General features: G+C 44.0%; 1 protein-coding gene across 4 annotated transcripts in view; it reads left to right on the top strand.

Moving 5' to 3' along the window:
* The window catches only part of col4a6 (collagen, type IV, alpha 6), a 402,270-nt gene that overhangs the window by 325,636 nt on the left and 50,990 nt on the right, over positions 1–25,644 (top strand). For all 4 annotated transcript variants that reach the window (XM_068047226.1, XM_068047223.1, XM_068047225.1 and 1 more), the window contains 5 exons: positions 3,581–3,802; positions 4,506–4,667; positions 18,225–18,395; positions 21,843–21,986; positions 23,516–23,638. In XM_068047226.1, the coding sequence (XP_067903327.1) occupies positions 3,581–3,802; positions 4,506–4,667; positions 18,225–18,395; positions 21,843–21,986; positions 23,516–23,638 (822 nt within the window). The remainder of the gene's footprint in view (positions 1–3,580; positions 3,803–4,505; positions 4,668–18,224; positions 18,396–21,842; positions 21,987–23,515; positions 23,639–25,644) is intronic.

Here is a 25,644-nt window from a genome sequence, read left to right as displayed (position 1 = left end):
GTTTTAAAAAAAATGAACCTTGATTTTAAAAAGTGAACAATGCATCCAATATGGTCACTGAAAAAAAATCTTGGCCTTTTATATTCAAACTGTCTGACAAAGACAAAGGACAAATCTTCAAAGCTAAGAGGTGTCAATTGCATCCCATCCTAAAACATTCCAGAATGGAATGTCTTCTTCTGAAACAAAGAAGGTGTGAAGTAGCCACGTCCTGGGCCGTAGTGCAATCACCATGGGGAAGAGATGAGAATGTCTTCTACCAGGAGGTAAGAAGTAGCAAAGCTTTACCTTGAAAAAAACAGCCAGAGAGAGAGAGAAGCAACATTCTAACAGCTTGTGTTCCAGCCAAGCCAGAAAGCACATGACCTGCTGTAGAATCCTACATCTACATTATACAACGGTGAGCTAGAAGTGACTCACTGTCTTCAACTGAATCTTCAATCATGAGAGAAATCTACAATCATCTCAGGCCTGCACCCATTGAGAACATGATCTCCAAGCAAATTCAAAAGGTTTATCTTGACCTCCCCTTCGCCCACCCCCCCTACTAAAAGTCACCTTCCTTCTTTCCTTCTCTATTTGTCTCTTCTTGTGCGTGTGTGTGCGAGCGAATGTGTGAGTGGATGTGGTTGTGACAATTTCGGGATAAGGCATATTGATCAATAAACAATTGATATTCTGTTTTTTAAAACCTGTCACTGTTTCATTTGAAAAATAAAACACCAAGGGGTTAAACCCTAATAACAAAACACTTGCTGCGGTTAGGCGGGGAGTTGAACAGTGGAACCCATCCACATCGCACCACATGGCTGTATCAATTTATATATAATATATATATGTATATCTCCTGCCATTTTTTCTCTGGTCATCTCCCAAAGTCCTCTATTCAACTCAGTCTCCTCCATTTCCTCTCTGGCTACCTCAATCACTAAAAGGTAACTGAAGCAAGTTTGTTCAATTTACACGTGCATGACTTCTTTGTCCCACTTGTCCACCTTACGTTTGAAGATCCCAACAATATGTAATGCATTTTCAGTCTGTTTCTTTATTGTCCACCAATATATTGAAGTGAATGTGACATGAATATGTTGCAGTGTAAAACCAGCAGTCCTGTGCAAGCTACGAGCAAAGGCCACCATCTGAGCTTCTTGTGTCTCCAGAGTCAATGCTAAAGTAAATCTGACGGGTCGACACTGGCTCAGCTAGGTACAAACCAAAGACTTCCTAACATCTCTGGAGAGCAGGGTAATGGGAAGTGAAGGCAGTTTCATTTGCCTCTGCAGAACTTTCCCTTTAAATGGGAAAGTTGATGGGTTCAGTCCGTTAAAACTGAGCAATGCGTGATTCTTGAGACACTTTCAGTAGAGACCAGTGGCGGAATCCTCTGCACTTCGGCGCAGCCGGAACAGCGGGACCATTTGCGGGTCAGGAACCTGATTTACTAATTTGCAGGCTTAGCCAAGGCTGTGTCCCAGAGTCACTGCATTAACATCCCACCCCTGGGTTCCCCAACCAATCAGGGAGGGCAGACGGGATGATGCATCCATTCTCTCAAAGGAAGGATTTCTAACTAAAGGGGTTACAGCATGGGTTACAGTGGCTTCACCAACACTTGAATTTTTGAGGCTGCAGCAAGCACAGGCATGGAAAGGAAGCCTGGGAAGACTTCTCCCTGGGTCTCTCTTACCTGGAGGTCCTGCTGCCAGATCTGGGGGACTGCAGCGTGTTGAGCACTCCCAGAGAGGAAGGGGATGACCTCCAACCGTGCAGGTGTGCATGGAATTGGCCGAGGAAGTCAGCAGCAGAACTGTGGTCCTTCCAACCTGGAGACAGTGCACCAAGAGGATCCAGGACCTCAGGAGCGTGGGAAAGGTGAGTGACAAAACACTTTCAGATGCCAAGCCTCACATTGACTTGCCCACATTCTCCTGCACAGCGGTTCTCAGAACAACACACTTTGCAATTCCACTCATCCCTTTTTCTGCAGGCACCTCACACCCCCATCTGAACAACCAACACTCAACCTCATCCTATTGCCCTGTCCCAACCATGCCTCACAATCACCCTCGACTACTGGTGTCCTTCCCTCCTCTGCATACAAGCCATTACGAACACTCACACCTCTTTGTTTTCACTCCTTGCAGGAGAAGAGAGCACATAATTTGGCAAGAGGCTGAGACCCAGGGCAGGGGGTGGCCCTCCAGTGACAGGCACTTTACCAACCACTGGCAGTGCATGCCCAGCTGCTCCACCTGGAAGGAGATCCTGTTCCAGGTGGCTGCAAATGTCAGCAGCGACCTCCCATGAGAGCCTGAGCTTTCTGAGGCACTGGTACTCCGAGATGTTAAGAGAGCTGATCCTCTGCCTTTGACGTTGTGCTGAGGGTCTTGTCTCCTTCCAGCTGGATCTCCGTGTCCAGTCCCTCTACCCTGTGGAGGGGCATACGGCTGAGGAGAAGGCAGCTGGTGCTGTTGCTGGTGTTGCTCCTGCTGCTCCTCGAACTGTGACGGGGGTTTTGTTTCCGATCTTACCCCTTATCAGAGGTGCAAGGAGCAGCTGCATAAGCTGCTTCCCTGCTGTGGTGATGGCTGGCAGCAGGGAAGTGCACCTGATGGTGAGTGAAGTGCTAGACAGGTGAAGTGCCTTCCTGTCAACCAGTGATTCCACTCTCTGAGAGAAGAAGTGCTTTGAATTGCAGCCCCTCACCTGCCCATGGCTGGAGCTCATCAGTTTCACTGAAGGAGCTGTTCTCACCTCAGTTACCCTGGTGAGTTGCTGACAGCTCAGGAAACAGGTGCCCTGGCTGGGAAAGCCAGAATCCAGGGTTAAAGAAGCCCTTAATTGCCTTTTCAATTGTGTTATTGGTTTCTTGCTTGTTCCAAGTGGGCTTCCTGCTGGCCTCGGGACTAGCCCCAGGGAAAGCTGGGAGACGGCGGGATGATGTCGGGATCCCGACCCGACAACAATTTCAGGGGATTTAACTCCCCATACACACGCAAACCTGCCTCCCCTTGGTTGGGAAAATTCCCCCCCAGGAAGTTTGTATCTCTCTGATTTCCAGCTGCAAGCTTGGACAAGTGCATGCAACATCTAAAACGCTGCCATGCTCATGACATGAATGGGCCTCAAAAAAATGCTGTACACTAAGGTCCTACCGTGGCCCTTTCTTGGTTATTCATCAGGGAAGGAGAGTCTAATTGAGAAGATAATTTTGGTCTAAAACATTTTTGCATTAAAACCACCCTGAAGTGGCTCCCCATCCAGTTAGGGCCTCCATGTTTGTCAGGCTTCCAAAATATTTGACCCTATCTTTGGTTTCCAACACACTCTACTACACCACCATAATTGGCAGCTAGCCATAGCCTCTTAATCTTTTGATGTGTATATAGAAGGGAAATAGTTTTTAGATATTTGTCCAAAGATAAGATCATTGTAGAGGGACATGCTAGACTATAGCATTATATTTGCATGTTTGGATAATAGTTCGATTTTGGTTAAAGTATTTTCCTTAAGTACTGCAATTCTCAAACATTTCTTACAAGGTCAATATTTTACTTAAGACTGGTGTGAAATCTTACAGGGTTTCCTGGAGCACGTGGTGATCAGGGACCACCAGGTCTCCCTGGGCTGGATGGAAATGAAGGTCTTCCTGGAAAAATGGGTGCTCCAGGATTTCCAGGCCTAAAAGGACTCCCAGGTGATCGGTATGGTGCGGAACCAGGTGCCCCAGGTCAACCAGGCCAGCTTGGAAAACCGGGATTGAAAGGAGTTCCGGGAGATCCTGGATTTTCAGGACCTAAAGGTAAAGTTCTCCATGTGTTGGTTTTGTTGATGTGCACTCTGTGGCTTCAAAATTGAAACTAACTTTGCCTCAGTAACCTTATTACATTACCACAACTTTCTTGGAGTTTTGATCTTTCAGAATTCTTGTGAGGTTAACTCACAAAGGGTTATAAATTAGTTTAGGCCTATTTTAGTGCCCAGAATAGATGGCGTGCCAGAAGCACAAGCCAGGAGCCTAAGGTCAAGGCACACACATTAGCATAATTTTAGTGAGCTGTGGACCACAATCAGCGTCTAGAGGTGGCTCACCAGATTCCACCCCTCCATCTCCCTCACTGCCGTTCATTTAAGTTGGCAGCGGCCCCTCAAGTTGCTCTTCGGAAGGGTGGCAGGAGAAGTGGGGTGGGGGCTGACAGAATTCCTCAGGAGTGCACTTGCTACCTTCACGTGAAGGTATGTTTCAAAAGAAGGAACTTTTGTTGGCAGCCATCAGAGGGCCCTGCAACAGGCTGAAGAAGTGCTTACATTGGCAGCAAAATTGACCCACCTCAATGTCTGTGCCCAGGTGCATTGTGTGTGACTGCATTTTTTGAATTGGACATTTTGAAATGAAATTTTATACGAAAAGTTAATTTTTAAATTGACTTTTTTTAGAATAGAGTTGTTTTGAATTTAGTCCATTTAACTAAACTCCAATTAAAAACAAATTTATTTTCTCCCAGGTGCTGATGGTAGACCAGGGTTTCCAAGTCAAAAAGGTGAAAGAGGGAATCCAGGCTACCCTGGTCGTCCAGGCTTGCTAGGAGCTCCAGGCACTAGTGGACCAGATGTCCTACCAGGTTTCCCAGGAGAAGGGGGAAGGCCCGGTGAGCCCGGACTACCAGGTAAGTCACCAAATGACTGACTGAAGTCAACCAGGTTAATCAGGCTCAGCTTCCATAAACAGCTTTCGGAAGAACAGTAAACATCAAACATTTTGCAAACCCAATCAACTGGAATAACCAACAAGTCAAATACATGAGGAATAAACCTGTATAATTACAGTGCATAGGCAATGCTGCACAGAGGGCAAAGGTCAGACTGTATGCAAACAAAATGCTTATGCAAAGCCTATTGTTTCACGATGAAGGAATACATGATGCTGAGACAATTTACAGGTCTGCAGCTTTAATTCCAGTTGTAATATTCAATTTCCATCACTGGGTGCTGTTTGTGAGCTCTATAAAAGCAGGAGTTAACAGATGCTGAGTTGCATTTCATTGGATTGACATTATCTTAAGACGCAGATTCCAAGAAGACTCAGTCCCAGATCTCAATGCACTGAATTTTAAAAAATTGAATACCTTTTAAATAAGTATTCAAGTTTTTCTCCTTTTTGTTTTTTCATTTTCTTCCACCATCTTCTTTCATGGTCTCCTTCTTGGAACAAGCTCTTCAGCTGGTGAAGAGAAGCAGTTTACGCCATCTGTTTCTTGGAGTTTGCCCTCAATGTTGCTTTGCAATGAGCGGCAGCTGGAGATTGTTTGCCATTGAATGGCCTTCCGAGCAGCTGCATAAAAAAAAAGGGCAGATGCTGAGAAGATTTTTCCCTTAGTGGGGGAATCTAGAAAATGGGGGCATGGTTTCAGAATAAAGGGTTGCCCATTTAAGACGGAGATGAGCAGGAATTTCTTCTCTCAGAGGAACGTGAATTTGTATGGCCTAGTCCTGTTCCTGTTTCTTATGTTCTTATGTTAACTACCATGCAGGCTCTTCCAGGATGGAAGGGTCAGAGAGAACAAGAATTCGGTGGACAGGCTTTCAACATGCATCTTGCTTCCATTTGGAGGTCAGGTTAGAATACAGAATATCAGGTCAGTCTGAAACCAGGTATCACTCTTCATCTAGAATAGCAAAATGATCTGGGCCATCCATCACCATGTACCAGCCAGGTGGCGAGCGATAAAATATTCTGGGTCATTTATCCATCATCCTTCTCCAATAGGGATGTCCAAAGATGATTTTCTTCACAAGTGCCTTCTGTATCTTTCCATGATCTGTATATGATCTGCAATGAAATGCGGTGAGGTGGACTGTATCAAGGGCCTTGTTCTGTTTCTCTTCTGATGCTGGTGATGGAACCAGAATGCTTCAGTATGGGTGTTTATTGGTCTTGGCCAGTAAATTATTGCTGATACTTATCTGATTGAGGATAGCACATTGAAGTCATCGACAACTGTGGCTTGAACTTGCCACCTCTGGTTTGGAGTCAGGTTTGTGATCACTTGAAAAACAGGCCACTTCATGTCTCTTATTTTTGAGGAAGGGGATTGGTTTGACATCTTTTAATATATTTTAGAGGGAAATTCTTCCATTTTATATCTGATTCTTTCTGTTCATATGTTCACACATGTTGTATTCTTCCATGCTTCTGTTCCATTCATCACCTACCAACTTTCCATATCTGGTCTCAATCGAATTGGGTGCGGTTACTGCATGTAGGCTGTGAAGGTGAGAGGGAGTTGTCTGTAGCATAAAGCGAAATGGCCTAACACTCCTGCTTTATCAAGCTTCGGTTGTTGCTGTACTCATTCTGACTGTAGAGTGGAGCCCGCTTATTATTGTACCTTAATTATACTTTTATCAATACTTTTTCAAGAGGTACCTTCTCTGCCTCCTCCATATGAACAAAGGCATGTTGGAGTTTACAAAAGAATTCCTGTTTTTAAAGTGCAGGTTACGATGGGGAGCAAGAGAGTCAGATGGATGCCAGTGACATTAGCTCAAGTTGTAATAAAAAGCGTGCCATAGAAATATTCCAAAATTACTGTGAGATGATTGAGAAAAACAAGCGATGCTTGCACGATGGTTAGATGTGCACAGGTAAAAGGGAATTGACACCTGGTGTTTTACCAAGTGATAACATTAACCTGACCATAAGAGTGTGGAGATCCTCTCACCATTTTTTTAAATTAATAAACATCCTACGATTCTTACAGACTAAACTAAAGATCCAGTCATCATTTGAATTTTTCAAAGCTAAGCTACATACTCAGAATGGTTTTTATCCAAGAAAATGAGCAGGCTCCACTGTAATCATGCTTGTGGCTAAAGCTATGCCAATGGGTGGTCAACCATGGCAATGAACATGCCTTTAACTTATAACAGTTAAGTTATCACCAAACTATTGATGTGATGCTTCTTTTCAAACTGTTCTGGCTTCTTAACATAACAGCTTAAATATCTGTGGTAGTGATAGTATTGTCTGGTATGGTGATATTCACACTCGTTCTTAGCAATAAGTTGCTACTTTTATGATTTCAAAGTCATTATTTTTCCATAGCCAAATGCTTTACAAAAAGGTTGCAGGACCACATGACTCTTCTGTGATTTTTATCCAAGGCACTGAGCAGTGGGTAGATGATCACCTAGGCTTATGCAGTGGTTCTGTGGAGTTAGCCAGTTGTATACACAATAAACTTTATCTTCCCTTCTTTCCCTTTGGAGACTGCTTAGTGTTCACTTGGTACTTTTGATGGCATGGTTGAGCTTAGCTCAAAGCATGAGGCTCTGAACCTAATTCCTGCCATCGGTAGTACAGAGCACTGGAGCTAACAGTCTTCACCGGCTGTACTGATGTTGATCCTGAGGCATTTACTTATTTCATTCACTCAGTGGTGTTTCTGGATTGAATGTTGCTTCATTATAATGGTAAAATGACAACACCAGGATTAATATTCTCCTGTTCATTTTGAAAGGTTTATATTGCTGACAGAGTATTACACTTTATATAAAACAAGTTACAAAGTAGATGGATCTTCCTTTTCTGCTGTACCCAATTCACCCCTCCTGTCTTGAAGGTGCTGACTTTATTGTGGTAGGTTTTCACAGGTGCCAGTATCCGGCCCAGGGAGTCATCATGCTTAACGTGTGAGGCTTTGCAGTGAGTGTTGCAACGTGGGATGAACCCAGTTCAGTCTCCCCCAATATTCGCGCTTTCCATTTGCATTGTGTTGCATCAAACAAAATTTGTGTGCCCCTGCTCCCTCGCCCAGGATACCACAAGATTCCTGCTGCTGATTTGGTTGAGAACAGATAACTCAGCACAGATCAGGATCCAATCTGGGATATTAGTTTTGACATCAGGCATGTTCATTTACCAATGGAGCTAGCAGAGACCTTTCTACGTAAATAACTGTGTAAGAAACTGAACTGCACTGAACTACCAGCGTTCGCTGATTTCTTTTAATTTATGAGTGTATTATGAACATGTTTAAGGGGTCATTTTCTAATTCAATATTCCCAGGGGACCCTTGCCTGCTGAGAGAGTACATCAGATCGTTGAGCACTTAATCATCTGTAGCATGCACCCACATTTCTGGTATGTGGGCATAGCTGTCCATTGGGAGCAGGAAGTCAGAAAATCATCCCTTTAATTTTAACTGGGTGCAAGTTATCAAATAAAGAGCATTTACGGCAGGATTTAAGCTCCCAAAGTGGACACAGTTGAAGTATTGTGGCTATAATATTACAAAAGTAACTACAAATAATATTCACAGAATTTGCCTTCTGCTTCATCCATTAATTTCAAAGCCAGCTTATACAAAACTCTATTTTACAGTATTTGAACAATTCTTAAAATAGTTTTACAGAACATGCAAAATCATATTCAGACCTATCCTATAGCTCAAATGTGTTGCTTGCCAACAGGATATTAGTGATCACTTTAACTGTGATTTCTAGGTGGAAGATAAGAACACTCATTCAAACTCCCATGTCCAAGACACCACTGTTGGATTACAAATGTTGGATTTTTCTCTTAGAGGGGCCCCTACTCTGGGAGACTGTTCTGAGTGAACCTAATCATGTGGTTAGTCAGTGTTTCACATATGCACACTGCCAGTACAGATCAGTGGCTAGTGATTAGATATAAGAAACTGTGGCTAATTCTTGCTCTCCTTATTCCAGAGATGCAAAGATTGGTTGTAGCACTTCGCTGCTACCTTGAATACCTTTAACATGTACCTCTTATACTCAGACTGTTTAATGCACACAGCATTCTCCAGTTTCATCTATAGTGCTGGACCATTTCTTCCAAGATTATCTCTATTATTTTTATTTCAAGCCTTGGCATTTGTTATGTGTGACCAACAGCACGTTATGCTTTGGAAAATTATTTCATGATACATTATAACTTACCATTAACATTTTCTATAGGTGCACGGAATTGGACATTATCATCTTTGAAAGGCAAACCTTGAATCTCATTGGAACGTCTTCTCTATTATTTAATCATTTATTTTACAGTTCTTGTCATGAGTTTCTTCGTGTTATCTTAAGCAACACAATGAGGTACGTGCCAGGCAATGACCATCTTCAGCAAGAGAGAATCTACCATCTCCCCATGACATTCAATGGCATTACGATCGCTGAATCCCCCACTATCAACATCCTAGGGGTTACCATTGACCAGAAACTGAACTGGAGTAGCCATATAAATACCATGGCTACAAAGGCGGATCAGGGGCTAGGAATCCTGCGGCAAGTAACTCACCTCCTGACTCCCCAAAGCCTGTCCACCATCTACAAGGCACAAATGAGGAGTGTGATGGAATACTCTCCACTTGCTTGGATGAATGCAGCTCCAACAACACTCAAGAAGCTTGACACCATCCAGGACAAAACAGCCTGCTTGATTATCACCCCATCCACAAACATTCACTCCCTTCACCACTGACGCACAGTGGCAGCAGTGTGTACCATCTACAAGATGCACTGCAGCAACACACCAAAGCTCCTTAGACTGCAGTTTCCAAACCCACAACCTCTACCAACTAGAAGGACAAGAGCAGCAAATAAATGGGAACACCACCACCTGCACATTCCCGTCCAAGTCACATACCATCCTGACTTGGAACTATATTGCCTTTCCTTCACTGTCGCTGGGTCATAGTCCTGGAACTCCCTTCCTGACAGCACTGTGGGTGTACCTACCTCACATGAACTGCAGCAGTTCAAGAAGGAAGCTCATCACCACCTTCTCCAGGGCAATTAGGGATGGGCAATAAATGCTGGCCTAGCCAGTGATGCCCACATCCCATGAATGAATAAAAAATGATCTCTAGAAGGTTTATTAACAGTTAAACTGGTATATACAATACAGAGCAAACTACCTACAGAATCTTTGTCCAGGGTGTTTAAAGGGACATCACTCTTAAGGTAATCATACAACAGTTCTTACTTGTGAAGATTCTAATTTCTGCCAAAATACAATAATGTTGTTTTCTCCATTTAGTACTCTTAAGGGAGCCAATTAATAGAGTTCTGCTGCAGTGATGCCAAGACCATCATTCAGCGGGTGATGCCTGCATCTACACCCAAATTTCAGCTGACCCCGTTTACATTTTGGTTGCTCTTGGCATAAGATGCATTGTGGTTTAAGAGTTGGAATGTTGGTCACCAGCAGCAATGGAAGACCCGCCCAATCACTGCTGCCACTATATCTTCTGCCTGCAACCACTAGGGGACTTAAGTCTCCTTTTGCGATTTGACTGTTGAAGGCCAGAGATATCTGGTGACAGTATACAAGAGTGAACCTGTCAAGAAGGGGACCAGCCTTGGCCAAAATTTCCCTTCCACCTCAGTGGTCAGCCCTGAAACATTGAATGGGCAGTCAGCAATTAGACTGCTGCTTAGACTCTCCAGCCACATTTAAATATTTCCTGGAGCCTTAATGTACACACATATTTTGCTCAGACTTCCAGTGCACAACATGTTTGTTGGCCATATTTTGAATCACTCACCGCTGCAAGTATGTTGCAAGTCTTTGGCTTTTCCACCAATAATGTGGGAAGCTAGCATCAAATAATTGGCCCCAATTACTTGCATGACATCGTAGACAGGCTTAAGGAGTTCAAAATCAGTAAATCCCAAAGGAAAGATTCTATATTCCAGAGAATAACACTAGAGATGAAATCTACACATTTCCGGTAATCATCATGAGGGGTTCAGTGAACACGGAAAGTCCCACTTAATTAGACACATGTTTTTTGCTCTTCTGACTGTTTCCTTTTGTGCATGTGATCCTTCAATGGCAGAACTATCATGTACCTGGACCCCACAGTTTGGAACTCTCTTTCTCTCTCTGTACTTCCTTGTCTTGCTGCCTTTCTCCTTACATTCAAAAGCATGTGCAAGACCTTTCCCTTCAAGCATACCTTCAGTCACATCTTTTATATTGCTTCTCCTTGTTGTTCTTACCAAAATGTATCACTTCACACATCTCAGCATTACATTTCATCTGGTATGTGTCTGCCCATTCCACTAGCCTGTCTATTTCCTCTTGAAGTCTGTCACTATCCTCCTCACAGTTCACAATACTTTCAAGTTATGTGTCATCTGCAAATTTTGCAATTGTGCCTTGAACACCCAAGTCTAAGTTATTAATATAAATCAAGGTTGTCCAACATACGGACCACAGGCCAGGATCCAGCCCGCCAAAGGTTTCCATCCAGCCCACTGATGTAAACTATACCAGACCATTCCTCATCCTTGCTAGGGGTCCGTGAATGGTAATTTCACAGATGCAAAATCTACCGTTGGCTTCTTCTTCCAGACCAGCTTTTTAAAAAATCGCGCTGTCAGTTTCACAGCTGACAGGTACTTGGAGCAGGAACAGTGGTTTCCCAACTTCAGGCAGATCAGAGGTTTTCCGGCAGTCTTTTAAAAAAAAAAGTCGGAATCCGCCGGAGATCCTCGAATCTGTCCAAAGTTGGGAAACCGCTTTTCCCGCTCCCTGCACCTGTCAGCTGTGAAACTGACTTGCGATTTTTAAAAAAACTGACCAACCACAAAGCTGCTCTGCTGAGCGTTCCCGCTTTCTGCAACTGACAGAGAGAGAGCGAGAAGGACAGAGGGGGGCGGGGACAGAGAGAGAGAAAGGGGGGTGGGGACAGAGAGAGAGAGGGGGACAGAGGGAGAGACAAAGGGGGACAGACAGAAAGGGGTGGAACAGACAGAGAGAGGGTGGACAGAGAGAGAAAGGAGGGCAGAGAGGGGGCACAGGGAGCAAGGATAACACAGAGGGGGGGAACAACACAGAGAGAGGGGGGACACAGAGAGGGGGGTCACAGGATGAGAGAGAGACAGAGAGAGAGAGATCAAGATCACTCCTGACAGATGGACATCTATCCCTAATACTCTACATCGCTACAAGTGTGTGGGCAAACATTGACTACTTGTGCAAGCAAAAGAATGCCAGGTATCTCACTAAACCAGTGTCCAACATAGTGATGAGAAAGTAGGTCAATAAACTTGTCTTCTCATTTAAAGCTTCTTCACAAAAATGCACATTTGTTGTTGTTTTGCTTAATAGTAAGATAAATCTTTAATGCCATTATCTTTCTGAAATTGTCTCACCGGCCCCCTATGTAAGACAAAATTTGTAATGTGCCCACCCCCTCACACGACAAGGTTGGACACCCCTGATATAAATCAAGAAAAGCAGTGGTCCTAACATTGACTTCTGGGGAACCTGACCATATACCTTCCTCCAGTCTGGAAAGCAATCGTTCACCACTACTCTCTGTTTCCTGTCACTCAGCCAATATTGTATCCATGCTGCTACTGTCCCTTTATTCCATGGGCTTCAATTTTGCTGATAAGCCTGTTATGTAGGACTTTATCAAACTCCTTTTCAAACTCCTTGAACTCCACATCAACTATATTACCCTCATCAACCCTGTCTGTTACCTCATCAAAAAACTCAATCAAATTAGTTAAACGCGATTTGCCTTTAACAAATCCGTACTGGCTTTCCTTAATTAATCCACATTTGTCCAAGTGATAGTTAATTTTGTCTCGAATTATTGTTTCTAAAAGCTTTCCCAACACCGAGGTTAAACTGACTTGGCCTTTTTGACCAAGGGTGTAACATTTTCAATTCTCCAGTCCTCTGGCACCACTCTTGTATCTAAGGAGGATTGGAAGATTATGGCAATGCCTCTGCAATTTCCCCATTTACTTCCCTCATTATCCTTGGATGCATCTTATCTGGTCCTGGTGACTTATCAACTCTGAGTACAGCCAGCCTATCTAATAACTCCTCTTTATCAATTTTTAATCCATCCAGTATCTCAATGACTTCTTCTTTCACTACGACTTTGGCAGCATCTTCTGCCTTGGTAAAGACAAATGCAAAGTATTCATTTAGGTACCTTACCCATGCTCCCTGCCTCCATGTGTAAATCCCCTTTTTGGTCCCTAATCGGCACTACTCCTCTTTCATCACCCTTTTACTATTCATAAGGATGTAGAAGACTTTTGGATTCCCTTTTATGCTGACCGCCAGCCTCTTCTCATACTCTCTCTTTGCTTCTCTTATTTCTTTGTTTACTTCCTCTCCGAACTTTCGATATTCAGTCTGGTTCTCATTTGTATTATCAATCTGACATCCATCATATGCACCCTTTTCTGCTTCATCTTACTCTCTATCTTTTATCATCCAGTGAGCTCTGGCTTTGTTTGTTATACCTTTCCTCCTCGTGGGAATGTTCCTGAACTGTACCCGAACTATTTCCTCTTTAAAGGCAGCCCATTGTTCAATCCTCTACCTCTTCTATCAATACTGATCACTGTCTTTCTCACATGCAACATTTTGGGACACTAAGGCCGTGCAATTTGGCCATGTAGCTGTTCTTCAGCACTATGGGTGCCATTTTGCCTCCAAAACGGCATTCACAGCATGCGCACTTATAGCTGCGTCAAATGCCGTTTTGCCAAACGCATTAGTGCATGCAGGGAGTGTCCGCCGGAAGTATGCAGAGTAGGCAGCTTGTGACCTTAATCAGAGTATAGTGCTAATTTGACGCCAGCACTGCCATTTTGGAGCTCAGTGCTCAAGATAACACCTTCTCCTAAAGCTGAACACGTGTTCAGCAGCAGGAAGGACCCTCCACCAGCGCTAGTTAAAGGGATCATCAATTACTTTCAGGTTGGTTGCTGATTGATTTGTACTGGCTATTGCTGCAATTCTAGACGTGTTTGGTGGTTTCCAGAGTTGTTGAAGTCTACAGGGAGTGATGTGGCAAGTGCTGAAGGACTTTGTCCTGACTTCAAGGATTCTGCACAAACTACTTGCTCCCAGAAATTGATGAAGCAGTTTGCACTCGGCTTGGACTACAACAATACAGGGAGAATGAGGAAAGGTGACACAGAGCAGACAAGGAAGAAGGAGGAGGAGAATGGCTGTCAGAAGGAAGCCATGTTGCCCATGGTATTCAGGGAAGCAATTCTCCTACCTGAACCTCAGCGAGGAACACTGTGTCAGATGTCCCTGCTTCGCTAAAGAGGTCTGCACTAAAATCTGCCACATGCTGCAGCCACAACTGTAGCCTGAGAGTAGGGTGAGGACAGCAATGCCTATAGCTGTGATGGTGACTGTGACCATGAACTTTGATGCATCAAGCACTTTCTAGACTGGAACAAGCAATATTTGCAGCATCTCCCAGCTTCCCTCCACTCTTGCATACAGGAGGTCACCGAGGCTGTGTATTCCACTTGCCAGAGAGAAGCAGGCAGAATGAACACGGTTTGCAAGGATTGCAGGCTTCCCACTGTGCAGGGTGCCATTGACTGCATGCATGTCGCTTTGCGGGCACCGCTTGTCAATTTTGAAATGTACCACAGCTGAAAGGGATTTCACTCCTCTAACATGCAGCTGTGCGATCAAAGGCAGCAAATCGTGCAGGTCAATTCCCGGTATCTGAGCAGCAGTCATGATGCCTTCATTCTGCAGCAGTCTGCTTCGTCTGTATTTCAGCCACTATGACAAACCAGAGGGTGGCTACTAGGCGACAAGGGCTATCCTTTGACATGGCTCATGGTTCCGCTGCTCAACCCACACACATATAGGCAAGATGCATGCAACAAAAACCATGCTGCCATATGCAATGTGATAGAGTAGACCATTGGGATGCTGAAACAGCGCTTCTGCTGCCTGGACTGCTCTGGAGGAACCCTGCAGTACTTGGCAGAGCATGTATCAAGATTTGTGGTGGTCTGCTACATGCTCCACAACCTCGTCATCATGAGGGCACAGCTTTCGTCACCAGTTATATGGCAGTCAGTTGAGGAGGAGGATCGGAAAAGGATGGGAGGAGCTAACCAACACCTTTCTGGTCGGGCTTCTGTGATCAACTCATTCAACTATGATACCAGTAAACGCAACCCCAACTCCCCATTCATCAGCTGTCCTTGCCTTCCCTCCATCATAGTGTCCTCTTGGCCACAATGCTTAAATAAAAGCCATCACAAAACAAACCTTCCAAACCAAATTTAGAAATCAAACCATGCCATATTCCTTACAAAAGCCAACTCTTCACCCTTGTGCATTTCCTTAGTTCCTGTTTTCTGTGTGCCTTTGCCTGTCCTAGTGCCCCATACGCAGTGTTATGCCAGTGTCTGCAGCATGCTTGGCAGATGGCTACTGACTTTCAGTGGGGGAGACTGCAAATGGTCTTGCAGGATGTCCTCGAGCAACTCTGGCTCGAGAAGACCCAACTTCGGACTGCACCATCTTGGCATAGGTGGCAGCAGTCTGGACTGGCTAGCTGGCTGACAGACAATAGCAAGAGCACTGGTGGAGGGCAGTGGTGGGAGCACCAATGCTGTCATCCTGAGAGAGGATAGCAAGTCATGCTGCCACTGCCACTCTCACTGGGCCTCAGCAATCCTAGTAATCTTCTGGAGTACAAATTGCTGGACCGCTGTGACACCTTTGAACGCTGATAGCTGCAGCCATGATGACAGCAATCTGAGCTTGCATGGTAGCAACCTGAGATTTCATAACCTCTGTCTGAGCTTCCACTGCAGCACCCGGACGTTGGGTGGCTTCTGCTTGTGCTACAATGGAAGCTGAGACATGGGTCATCGGAAGCTGCATCATGATTGGATCCACAAGTATTCTTGTGGAGTTGGTCACCACTTCTATGCTGGAAAGGATGGGCTCCAAGGTCCGCACAAAGCCCTGTGCCAAGTTGGTGCCGGACTCCTCCATGTTCCTTGACATTGACCATAGGCTTGTTGGCAGGCTTCCCAATACACCAAGCATACCGATCAGCCTTTTTCTATAGACCACTCCATCAAAGTCCTCACCTGAGTCCAATGTAGTAGAATTTGTGTGTGACCTTACCCTCCCATGAGCTGGCACCTGTGCTACCCTTGTTCTCTTGGCTGCTTGCACCTTTTTCTCACCACGTGATGATCATGCCTCTAAACTATTCTCTGAAGTACACACAGTGTAACTATCTCAGCTGGTTAATGCGAGTGTGAGAGCGAGTGACAGTGTTTCTTCTTTGTCACTGTTGTCCAGCTTTTCCATTTCTTTTTCCTCCACCACTGCTTGGCCAGGTTGCAGTTTTTGGGTATCTGAAATGAGAAAGGCAGTAGGGTAGGGTTCTGGTGAGGGGAGGGGGGGAAAGCAAAAGGTTCATGCTTTCACCATCTGTAGCTTGTAATCAGAAGAGAGTGTGGGCTGAGAGGGAAGTGGGATGTGAGAAGGAGGATTAGGTATCAGGGTGCTGTCAACTTCAATGATTTCAGCCCCGCCACTGGCCACAGCTTCAGCAAGGGCCATTCCAATGATGGTGAGCGCTGTCTCCTCCATAGGGTTAAGGACATAAAACCTGGCCCACCCCCTGCTGGTTAGATGCTGCCTCTTGCAGTTTTAAATCACCTTGTCCTGCAAGAAAGAGGGAAGTGTGTCTGTGAGTGTGGTCCCCAGCAATGAAGGAGGGGGAAGGTTGGCATTCGAGGCTTGAGGAGGAGGCCGGCAGTGATGGTGATGTGGAGAGGTCAGCAATCGGGGCTTGGGGGGTGGGGTGGGGTGAGGTGAGAGAGACCATCATGGATTGGGGCTTGCAGAAGCTGGTGCGACAAGCAAGGGGGAGAGAGAGGCCACGATTGGCAAAAGGGAAGTCAAAGGCTTCCTTAATAGGCCGGTAGTGGAAACACTCCTGTCCATCTTAGCCTAGAAGAAGTGCTGGAAAAGGCACTTGTGGAGCCGGCAGTTCCTATCTCCCTTTCATTGTCCCCAGGAAACCTGCACGGTGTATGTTAAATTTAAATGACGTTCCCAATTGCAGGGTGGGTGCCTGATTTAAATAGGCTAATGAAGTGACCTGCCTCTCCACAGCAGGGCACTCAGACAACATAAAACCTGCTGCCCTAAAAATGGCAGATTGGGGACACATTTCCATTTTTTCATTTTTAACAACCCCCACCCATCATCGTGGCAGGTGGTGGGGGGCGGGGGGTGCGGTGGGTGGGTGATTCATATCAAGGCCACTCTGTCTCTTGGGTTTCTGAAAAGGACCAGTATTGCTGGGAGAAAGTATTATACTAACTTTAATAGTTCATCTGAATGATCCAGATCAGCAACCCCATTGTTGGAAGCATTTGCTTCACTCTCAAAACCTTTGGTTCTTTGGCTAAAATAGTATTTCTAATTTTCTGTTGATGCAACTTCTGGTGTTGAGTCATTGAGAGGCAGTAAGCACCTGGGGCTGAAATATCGTTGGACATTAGTCTAACTTTCTCGATATTTGTATCTTTAGAAAGGTAGTTTCATGCAATATATTGGCTTCCTGCTTTATTCCTGCATTGAGTGATGAGCTGACATTTTCCAATGGGTTTTGACCTATTTGCTTGAGTTTTCTCAGCTCGTCACTTGAAGATTTAATACTATTTCCCTTGAAGTGTACCGCTCTGGGAAATGTATGTATTAGGACCTCATTGGATGTACTTACTTGTGGTTTCAATACTTCCTCAGCTTGTACTTGAAGTGACCAGTATGGAACTGAACCACATGGACCAAAAGGTGCCAGGTTTGATTCTGGTCTGTGTTGAGTTAGCTGATGTTATCAGAGGTGGTGGTAAGGGTTATGCAGCTCTTTTGTTCTTGGGAGAACAATGATCACCCACAGTTTCTGTGTGCACGGGCTTTGGGAAGGACATGAATGGACTCACTTGTCAACACTCACTGGCTAAGTTTACACACAGGAAATGACTACAATATGAGGTGCTACTTACTGGAGGATGGTTGATATCAGCGGTACTCTACTCTGAGTGCAGACTATACTTCAGGGGAGTATGACCTGACCACCAGGAGAGTATTTACTGGCATAGCTTGTGAAGAAAGAAAGATAAAAACGACTTGCATTTGTATAGCGCCTTTCATAACCTCAGGACATGTTTGATGAGTATTAGAATCTGAGTAGAACCAAGTTTGAAAATAATCAATGTAGAGAGAGTGGATTTCGTCACCCCAGCAAATGCTAACCAGTTAAACCAACAAGTTAGTCTAAGTTAGTGGCTTTTTGCTTTGCAGTAGTTGAAAATGTTACATCTTTACACCTATTTTCCTCTAAGTTTTGAAATTGAAAAGTCAATGGTCTTACTTGCAGGTTTCCCCGGACCAAAAGGTTCATTTGGAGATCGTGGGCCCTCAGGTCCTTCCGGTATGAAGGGATTCCCAGGAATGCCAGGAGATTTAGGTTACCCTGGGTCACCAGGTCTTCCTGGTGCTCCAGGAGAGCCTGGTCGTATCGGACTATTTAATCGATATGGATTGAAAGGTACACAATTTTCTTGTTTTACTGTTTTGCGTGATTGGTATTATTTGTTATTTGGCAGAGCGTTCGTGGTGTTTATTTCAAATTTAGAATTCAAGGAGAAAGGAGGTGAAATCCCACCTGTGGCAACACAAATTAGGTGCTAGCAAATTGGCAGCCCATTTTATACCCCGAGGGAAAAAGAAAATGGGACAGGAGCTGGGTAACGTGCTGCCGAATTTCTGTCACCCATTTTGAGCTACATTAAACCCAAATTTCCACCCCCACCCATCCAATCACTGAGTCTTTTAGGGTTCATTTACACACTGCTGTAATGTTGATATGAAGCTTTGCATTAACACTGCAGTTTGACTGTACAAATAGCCTCATTCTTATCCAAAATATAATTTATTCATAACATTTGCAAAAGTACATTACATAACAGTTCAAATTTGAAATTATGTAAGTGCAATACAGTTTAATTTCTTTCATTGCACTCTTTAAATGTAGTGGGGCACCTCAATTACAGGGTATGTTTGCATTATACATTTCATGTCAAACATACAGCCTTTTACATGAGTTCCAGCCTTCCATGTATTATGGCGGGTGGGCCTTAGACTGTGGCCTTTCCCCACTGAATCTTTGCAGCGGCTGCCCCAAGCTTTAGTGCATCACTCAGACCTTGGAATGTGACAGTCTGCAGCACTCAATCATGGACTGATCTTTGCACTGGAAGACCACCAAGTTTCATGCAGACCAAAGAGCATCTTTCACTGAGTTGATGGTCCTCCAGTAGCAGTTGATGTTTGTCTCGGTGTACATCCCTGGGTACAGCCTGTAGAATATGGAGTCCTGAGTTACAGAGCTGCTCAGGATGAACCTTCACAAAAGATCTCTTTCCAGACCTTCTTTGCAAAGACTCATTCCAGAAGAAGGTGGGCGGGATTCCGGGCATGCATACAGCCTGGGTAAGGTGCAGGTGCCTGTCCTGACCCCAAAGCTAAGTGGAGCAAGGCTCCTTAGAGGAGGGCCCTTCCTGCCCTTCACTTTAGAGTTGGTCCAGGCTTCACACACAATTTACACTCCCAGTATAGCACCAGTGCAAAGCATTTTTAGCTGTGCACCAACACTAAACTTGAGTGCAGTATTTGTCAGTGCCCATTTACTATCTGCAGTGTTATCTTTCAAGCTGCTGGAGCACTTGCATTTTAATGAAGGCAGTAATATTTTCAAAGCAACTATGCAACATTTGTGTGGATAACTTTGCTGAGAGTAATTTCTATCTTCAAATCACAGCCAGGAATCATAGAACCATAGAAGTTTACAACACAGATGGAAGCCATTAAGTCCATTATATCTTTACTGGCTGTTTGCTGAGACAAAATGACTTGTTTTTGTTTTTGTTTGATCACCTCACTGAGAGAATTGGCCTGGTTCTAGAAATCAGATGGCTGAGGCTGATTATTTCAACCCTATCACCAATCCTTTTGAGATCAGTACAGACCGAAGGACAAAAATCTATTTATTTTTAAAAGGCATCACCATCCTGATAAACTGACTTGCAAGTCATTTTACCAGATTTGATCTGATTGAGGTGTTTAAAATATTGAAAGGATTCGATGGGGTAGATAAAGAGAAACCATTTCCTTTGATGGGAGAATCAAGAATGAGGGGACGTAATCTTAAAATTAGAGTTGGGCCATTTAGAAGAAAAATCAAGAAGCACTTTTTCGCACAAAGGTGGCACAAATGTGGAATTCTGTCCCTCAAAAGGCTTTGAATGCTATTGGGGCTTTCAGGACTGTGATCACTTCAGTTTTTGTTAGCTAAGGGTATCTAGGGATATGGAGCTAAGACAGGTAATTGGAGTTGGGTGCATATCAACCATGATCTAATGGAATGGCAAAGCAAGCTCAAGGGGCTGAATGGCCTATTCCTGATATTAATGTTACTGTTTGCAAAATAAGAAAGTTGTGATAATTGAATCACTGGTTGTGTTTTTAAAAAACTTTTGAGGGTGGAAATTCTAATTGGCAAAGTTTGCACAAACATACTTAATGCACTTGTACTCTTACCTGTATGCACTGTTTTAGGCAGGGGTCAACCTGTTCAAAATAAATAAGTTCACCTCTGCATAAAATTAGGGCTGTGGCCTGAGTACTTTCAGCTGTCATTTTGTCAGATTTTTTATCTGTTGTATCTCCTGCAATGCCGTGTTTCCCAGGTGGCCAGTGTAGCAGCTTTCAGTTGGCATTTAAGTGGAGGTTATCCCCCAAATTCGAGCCTTCCTGAAAACACACCCAAAACACAATATTACACATATAATGGTGGAATAAATTGCTGGAGCATTTTTGAATCCCTCGGATCTGAGTTTGAAACCAGCCCAATCTGATGAGATGAATGTCTTCTTTGTGGTGACCACAATACCACTAAACACGTTGATCATGTGATTGTCTTAATCCAGCCCTTAGTCACAGTGAGCACAAAGTAGCCCGGGTTTCAATACTAAAATGGTACTGAATTTGGCACTCCGAATGTGCGATAAAATAATGGAAATACCCACCTGTATAACAGGGCTGTCGTTCCTTGAGATTGGAGTTAAGGTACAATGTTGAAGTAGATTTGATAGTGCTTTACTATGCAGTTAGCTTTGCTACTCAAACGTTCAGTGGACATCATGGCAGCTGTAAATGCCTGTGCGTAATGTCGGATACATTGTTTGAAGAGTTGGGCAGTTGTCTCATAATCGTCCTACTGAAAGCAATCCAACTTCGATGTGATACTGCACAGAATTGACATGACTTCGCCACACAGTTAATAATCACCAACTTCCAAATGATAAGCTGCGTCTGATGTATTCCCTTTTTTTGTTGACGTGTTACAGCAAAGAAATTGCACAAACAGAAAGAGGGCATGGTTTGAACTAGGTGTATTACCTTTTTTTTGTATGGTTTTTTATGTCTTCTTGATTTGCATCCTTTTTTGGGATTGTACATGATCTTTGGAAAGGAGTGGATAAAATAGCCTTTTCTTGTTCCGTGCTTTTCAATGCTCTTATTCAATTGCTCGTTCAGCTTCACAGTTAGCTGATAAAAGAGACCAGCTTTCTTGAACAGGTTCCATCCTCTCGATGAATCTGTTTACTAAGGTGCACATTTCTGTGTTTCAGTAATTGTGTTGCTCCCCTATCAGTTTAATTTGTGTTCCTTATGAAAACTAACATCTGTGTGTATGTAAAACTCTTTCTCCACAAGCATACCATTTTCATGTCTGTTTGCATAGAGCAGATGTGTAAACTGCCATGACAGTGTGTCTCTACAATTGGGCACGGTATATCTCTTGTTGGCTCAGTACTACATAACCATATTGTTTCTGTTTTAATATTTATTATCTTATCTTTTTCATTGCTTTAAGTTTGGCCACAGATTGAAGTTTATATTGCATTTGCTTTCGTGTCTTGATTTACCATAGGTGAAAAGGGCTCTCTTGGCGTGATTGGATTCCCAGGCATTCCTGGGCAACCAGGCCGGCCAGGATATGATGGAATTAAAGGAGAATCAGGCAGCCCAGGGAGACCAGGCTTTCCAGGTCCCCCAGGCAGAAATGGAGAAAAAGGTGAGATTCAGATCCGGAGTGTAAAGCTGTTTTTAGATCATTCCCCCTCCCAAGTAGATGGCATTGCCATTGACTTAATTGTTTAGGGTAAGTAAATATTTCAGCCTTTTTACTGGTATTGCCTCGAATGACAAATAGGATCTGGTAATCTGGGCTCCACATTGTAGGATCCAGTACACTGGACGGCTTATATTCTGCGTATGTAAAGCAGAATCTATGGGGGTGATTTTAACTCTGTCTGGCTGGCAGAAACCAGTTAAAGTCTCCTGGGGGCTTACTCACCAAGGTCCAGCTCTCTTCCCACATTTTAAGCTGTTCTTCTGAGCAGAGACCCTGTAGGGTACTTATTTAAATATGCAGATCAGCCTCCGATGATGTCACAAGGACCGTTTAGGCATCCACTGCCTCGGGTTTCCCCTCCCCTACTCCCAATTGCGAGGCTGTCCAGTGGCTGCCTCCTGTAGTCTAACATTGTGTTCCTGCCTATTGGTGGGAAATGCCTGGTAGCATGCAGATGGGACTCGGGAGTTTAAAAATCCCATGCCTCGCACTGCTGATGTCAGGGTGGTTTGCTTCGGCTACCTGCCTGTCTGATTCCCAACTCAATTTAAAATTGTGGCTTATAATTGTATTCAGATTTGTTGCAGAGGGAAATCCTGCAGTGCCAACTGGTGATCAGAGCCAGGAACCTTTTATTTGCTTTCCTACGAGTGAATGTTGGAGCCAATTGTAGCCTGCTTCTGTATTGGTCTCTGAGTGGAGCTCAACAAATTCCTTGCCGACCGGGAATGAAAGTTTCTCCATCTATAAGACTCATCTCTGTCAGGCAGTGCCTTTGCCCATTAAACTGATAGGGGAACTCAATCAACTCATATCTTATGAACTAATTTTAAACACATAATTTTGTTTGTTTGATTGCTTTGTGCCAGATTTCAGGTATGTAAATTCCTTTAACTGCCAATAGCTGTGCAACTTCCAAATCATCTTTTAGATTAGATTAGAGATACAGCACTGAAACAGGCCCTTCGGCCCACCGGGTCTGTGCCGACCATCAACCACCCATTTATACTAATCCTACACTAAACCCATATTCCTACTAAACATCCCCACCTGTCCCTATATTTCCCTACCACCTACCTATACTAGTGACAATTTATAATGGCCAATTTACCTATCAACCTGCAAGTCTTTTGGCTTGTGGGAGGAAACCGGAGCACCCGGAGAAAACCCACGCAGACACAGGGAGAACTTGCAAACTCCACACAGGCATTACCCAGAATCGAACCCGGGTCCCTGGAGCTGTGAGGCTGCAGTGCTAACCACTGCGCCACTGTGCCGCCCTTATAATTGAAGATGGTGTAGACTGGGCCAAAGTATACAACAAGTTGTTTTATGTGGTTTGGATACGTTTAGGTTCTTGGGCTTCATATGAGTCATTTTGGTGCGTCAGTTCAATTCCCTTTACAGTACATCATTGGCTGCTTACAATTTAGTGCTTGTTTATAGCGGCTTTCCTTGTTTTCCTTCAGGTGATAGAGGTGCTAATGGATTTCCCGGTCCTCCACCTTTATTTAGACCCGAAGAAATTACAAGACCTGGAGTGGGAGGTGACCGTGGCACCCCTGGGGTTTCAGGATTTCCTGGACCGAGAGGTAATTTTTCTTTAATTTTAAAATTATATCATCTGGTCCGATTTGATCAAAGGTGGCATTTGGAGGAAGAAGGATGTGCTACTTTGTTTCTGATTACCTACTACAATTTTAGTTCATAATTGGTATCTCTTAGATCTGTCCATCATGCTGTAGGCCAGCGCGCGCCCATTCCGAGAGGCCCAAAGAAGCCCCACAATTAGTTCCTGAGCCTCACGTACACTTTCAGGGCAATCTGCCAGAGCCTGTTGTGCCTCTACAAGGAACAGTCATTGGTTTTGGAGGGGAGGACTCAGGTCAAGCAATTGGGGCTGTGGAAGGGGGACGCTAGTCGGGACCGTGGAGTTAGGGTGGGAGGAGCACTCCTGCTTCTCCTGGCTCCACAGGAAGGTTTTAAAAATTAAATTTTATTAAAAACATAACTGCAGGGGCTGCTGCAGAATCCTGAGCAGCGAAGGCCTGAAGCTTGTCCCGCTCCCCAGGAACAAATTTTGTAGAGAGGTCCATCAACAGGTGGTTAGGCCCCTCATTAACATATTCAAGTGGGCCCAATGCCTGTTTTAGCCTCTAGTCTCTCCATGTCTTTCTAATACATGGCAACCCAAGAGAATCCAGCTGGTTTCCACTTTTCAGCAGATGAGGCACCAGATAGAGAGCAACAAAGGGAACAAGTACAGAAAAAGAGGATCAGTTACTGCCAAAAAAACTACCATTAATAAGAATGTAACTGTGGTGTAAAACAAAATTGTGAGTTGTAGAGAGGGAAAGTGTGGTGCTCAATTATGTTGGACCAAAGTCCCAAAATTAAGCAATGTGATATGGCAAAACCATTGAGACCAAACTGTAGTCCTTAGCAATGTATTCAACAGTAAATTTGCCTGATTGCACACTCCCAACATAAAGCCATCCCAGCTGGAAACATCATGTCAGGAAATTGTGTGCATGCAGTCCATGACTTTGCTGTTTTAATGAATAGGAAATCAATGGCTATGAATGCACAGCTTCCCCATGTGTACTCTCAGTGGGCATGGTTCCATATCAGGAGCATGCAATCAAATAATTTGCTTTATTGTCTTCATGGCATATAAAGGTGCAATATTCCAACCCTCCTTTTATGAAATATTCTCTTAAAATAAGGAATCTGAATTTGCTAACTGTTTGGAAATATGTTTATTTTATGAGCAGCAGACTACGTTAAAATGTAGGATTCATTGGCTTAATTCCTAGAAACTTGACTCACTGGGTCAAATGCATAAGTTCTACATATTCAAGCCCATTTAAGGACTTTTTAAAAAATATATTGTTGGCTTAGATATGAAGTTGGAAACTAATGTAGCACGATGATGTATTTGGCGTGATCATGAATCAATAACCTAACAATTTAGTGGGCATGTTTTCAATACGATCAAAATTTCAGCCTCATTCGTTCCTTGCTCTCCCTATCCTGCTCACACCATTCCCCGGATGAGAAGCAATCTTGTCCCATTGATCTACCAATGGTGCTCCACCTGTGACCACAAGGAAGTGCTCAAGAGTGGCCTCAGTGGAATGCCCTCAAAAAATTATGTTGACACAGCATTAAGATGACTACACACGTACTTTCTACCACTCCATGCCACATGTTAGCGAGTCCTGTCCCAAGTGACTAAATGTGACATCCAATTTAGGATTGGGTAGGCGTAACAAAAATAATGCATTTTTGTTCAGGGTTTGGTGGCTGTACCCTTAAACTCGGTTACTGTGTTCGGAAGCCAGCTGAAGCCAGAAGTCATGCACCAAGCGGATCCTGATAAAATCTTTCCAATTTCATTGGTTATAGGCATAGGAAGAGAGGCAGGGAGAGAGAGGGCGAGATAGAGCGAGAGAGGGCGAGACAGACAGAGAGAGAGAATTCAATGTTAAACAAAGTTGCGTGATTGATTCAGTTTGCTGTCTTTTTTCTGAATTTCAGACCAGGAATTCCTGCTAACTTTTATCCAGTATATAAAAAAAGTTGGAAAATCCCATAT

Source organism: Heterodontus francisci, chromosome 15 (genome assembly GCF_036365525.1).
Source record: "Heterodontus francisci isolate sHetFra1 chromosome 15, sHetFra1.hap1, whole genome shotgun sequence".
Taxonomy (NCBI): Eukaryota; Metazoa; Chordata; class Chondrichthyes; order Heterodontiformes; family Heterodontidae; genus Heterodontus; species Heterodontus francisci.
This window is presented reverse-complemented; position numbering and strand designations above follow the sequence as displayed.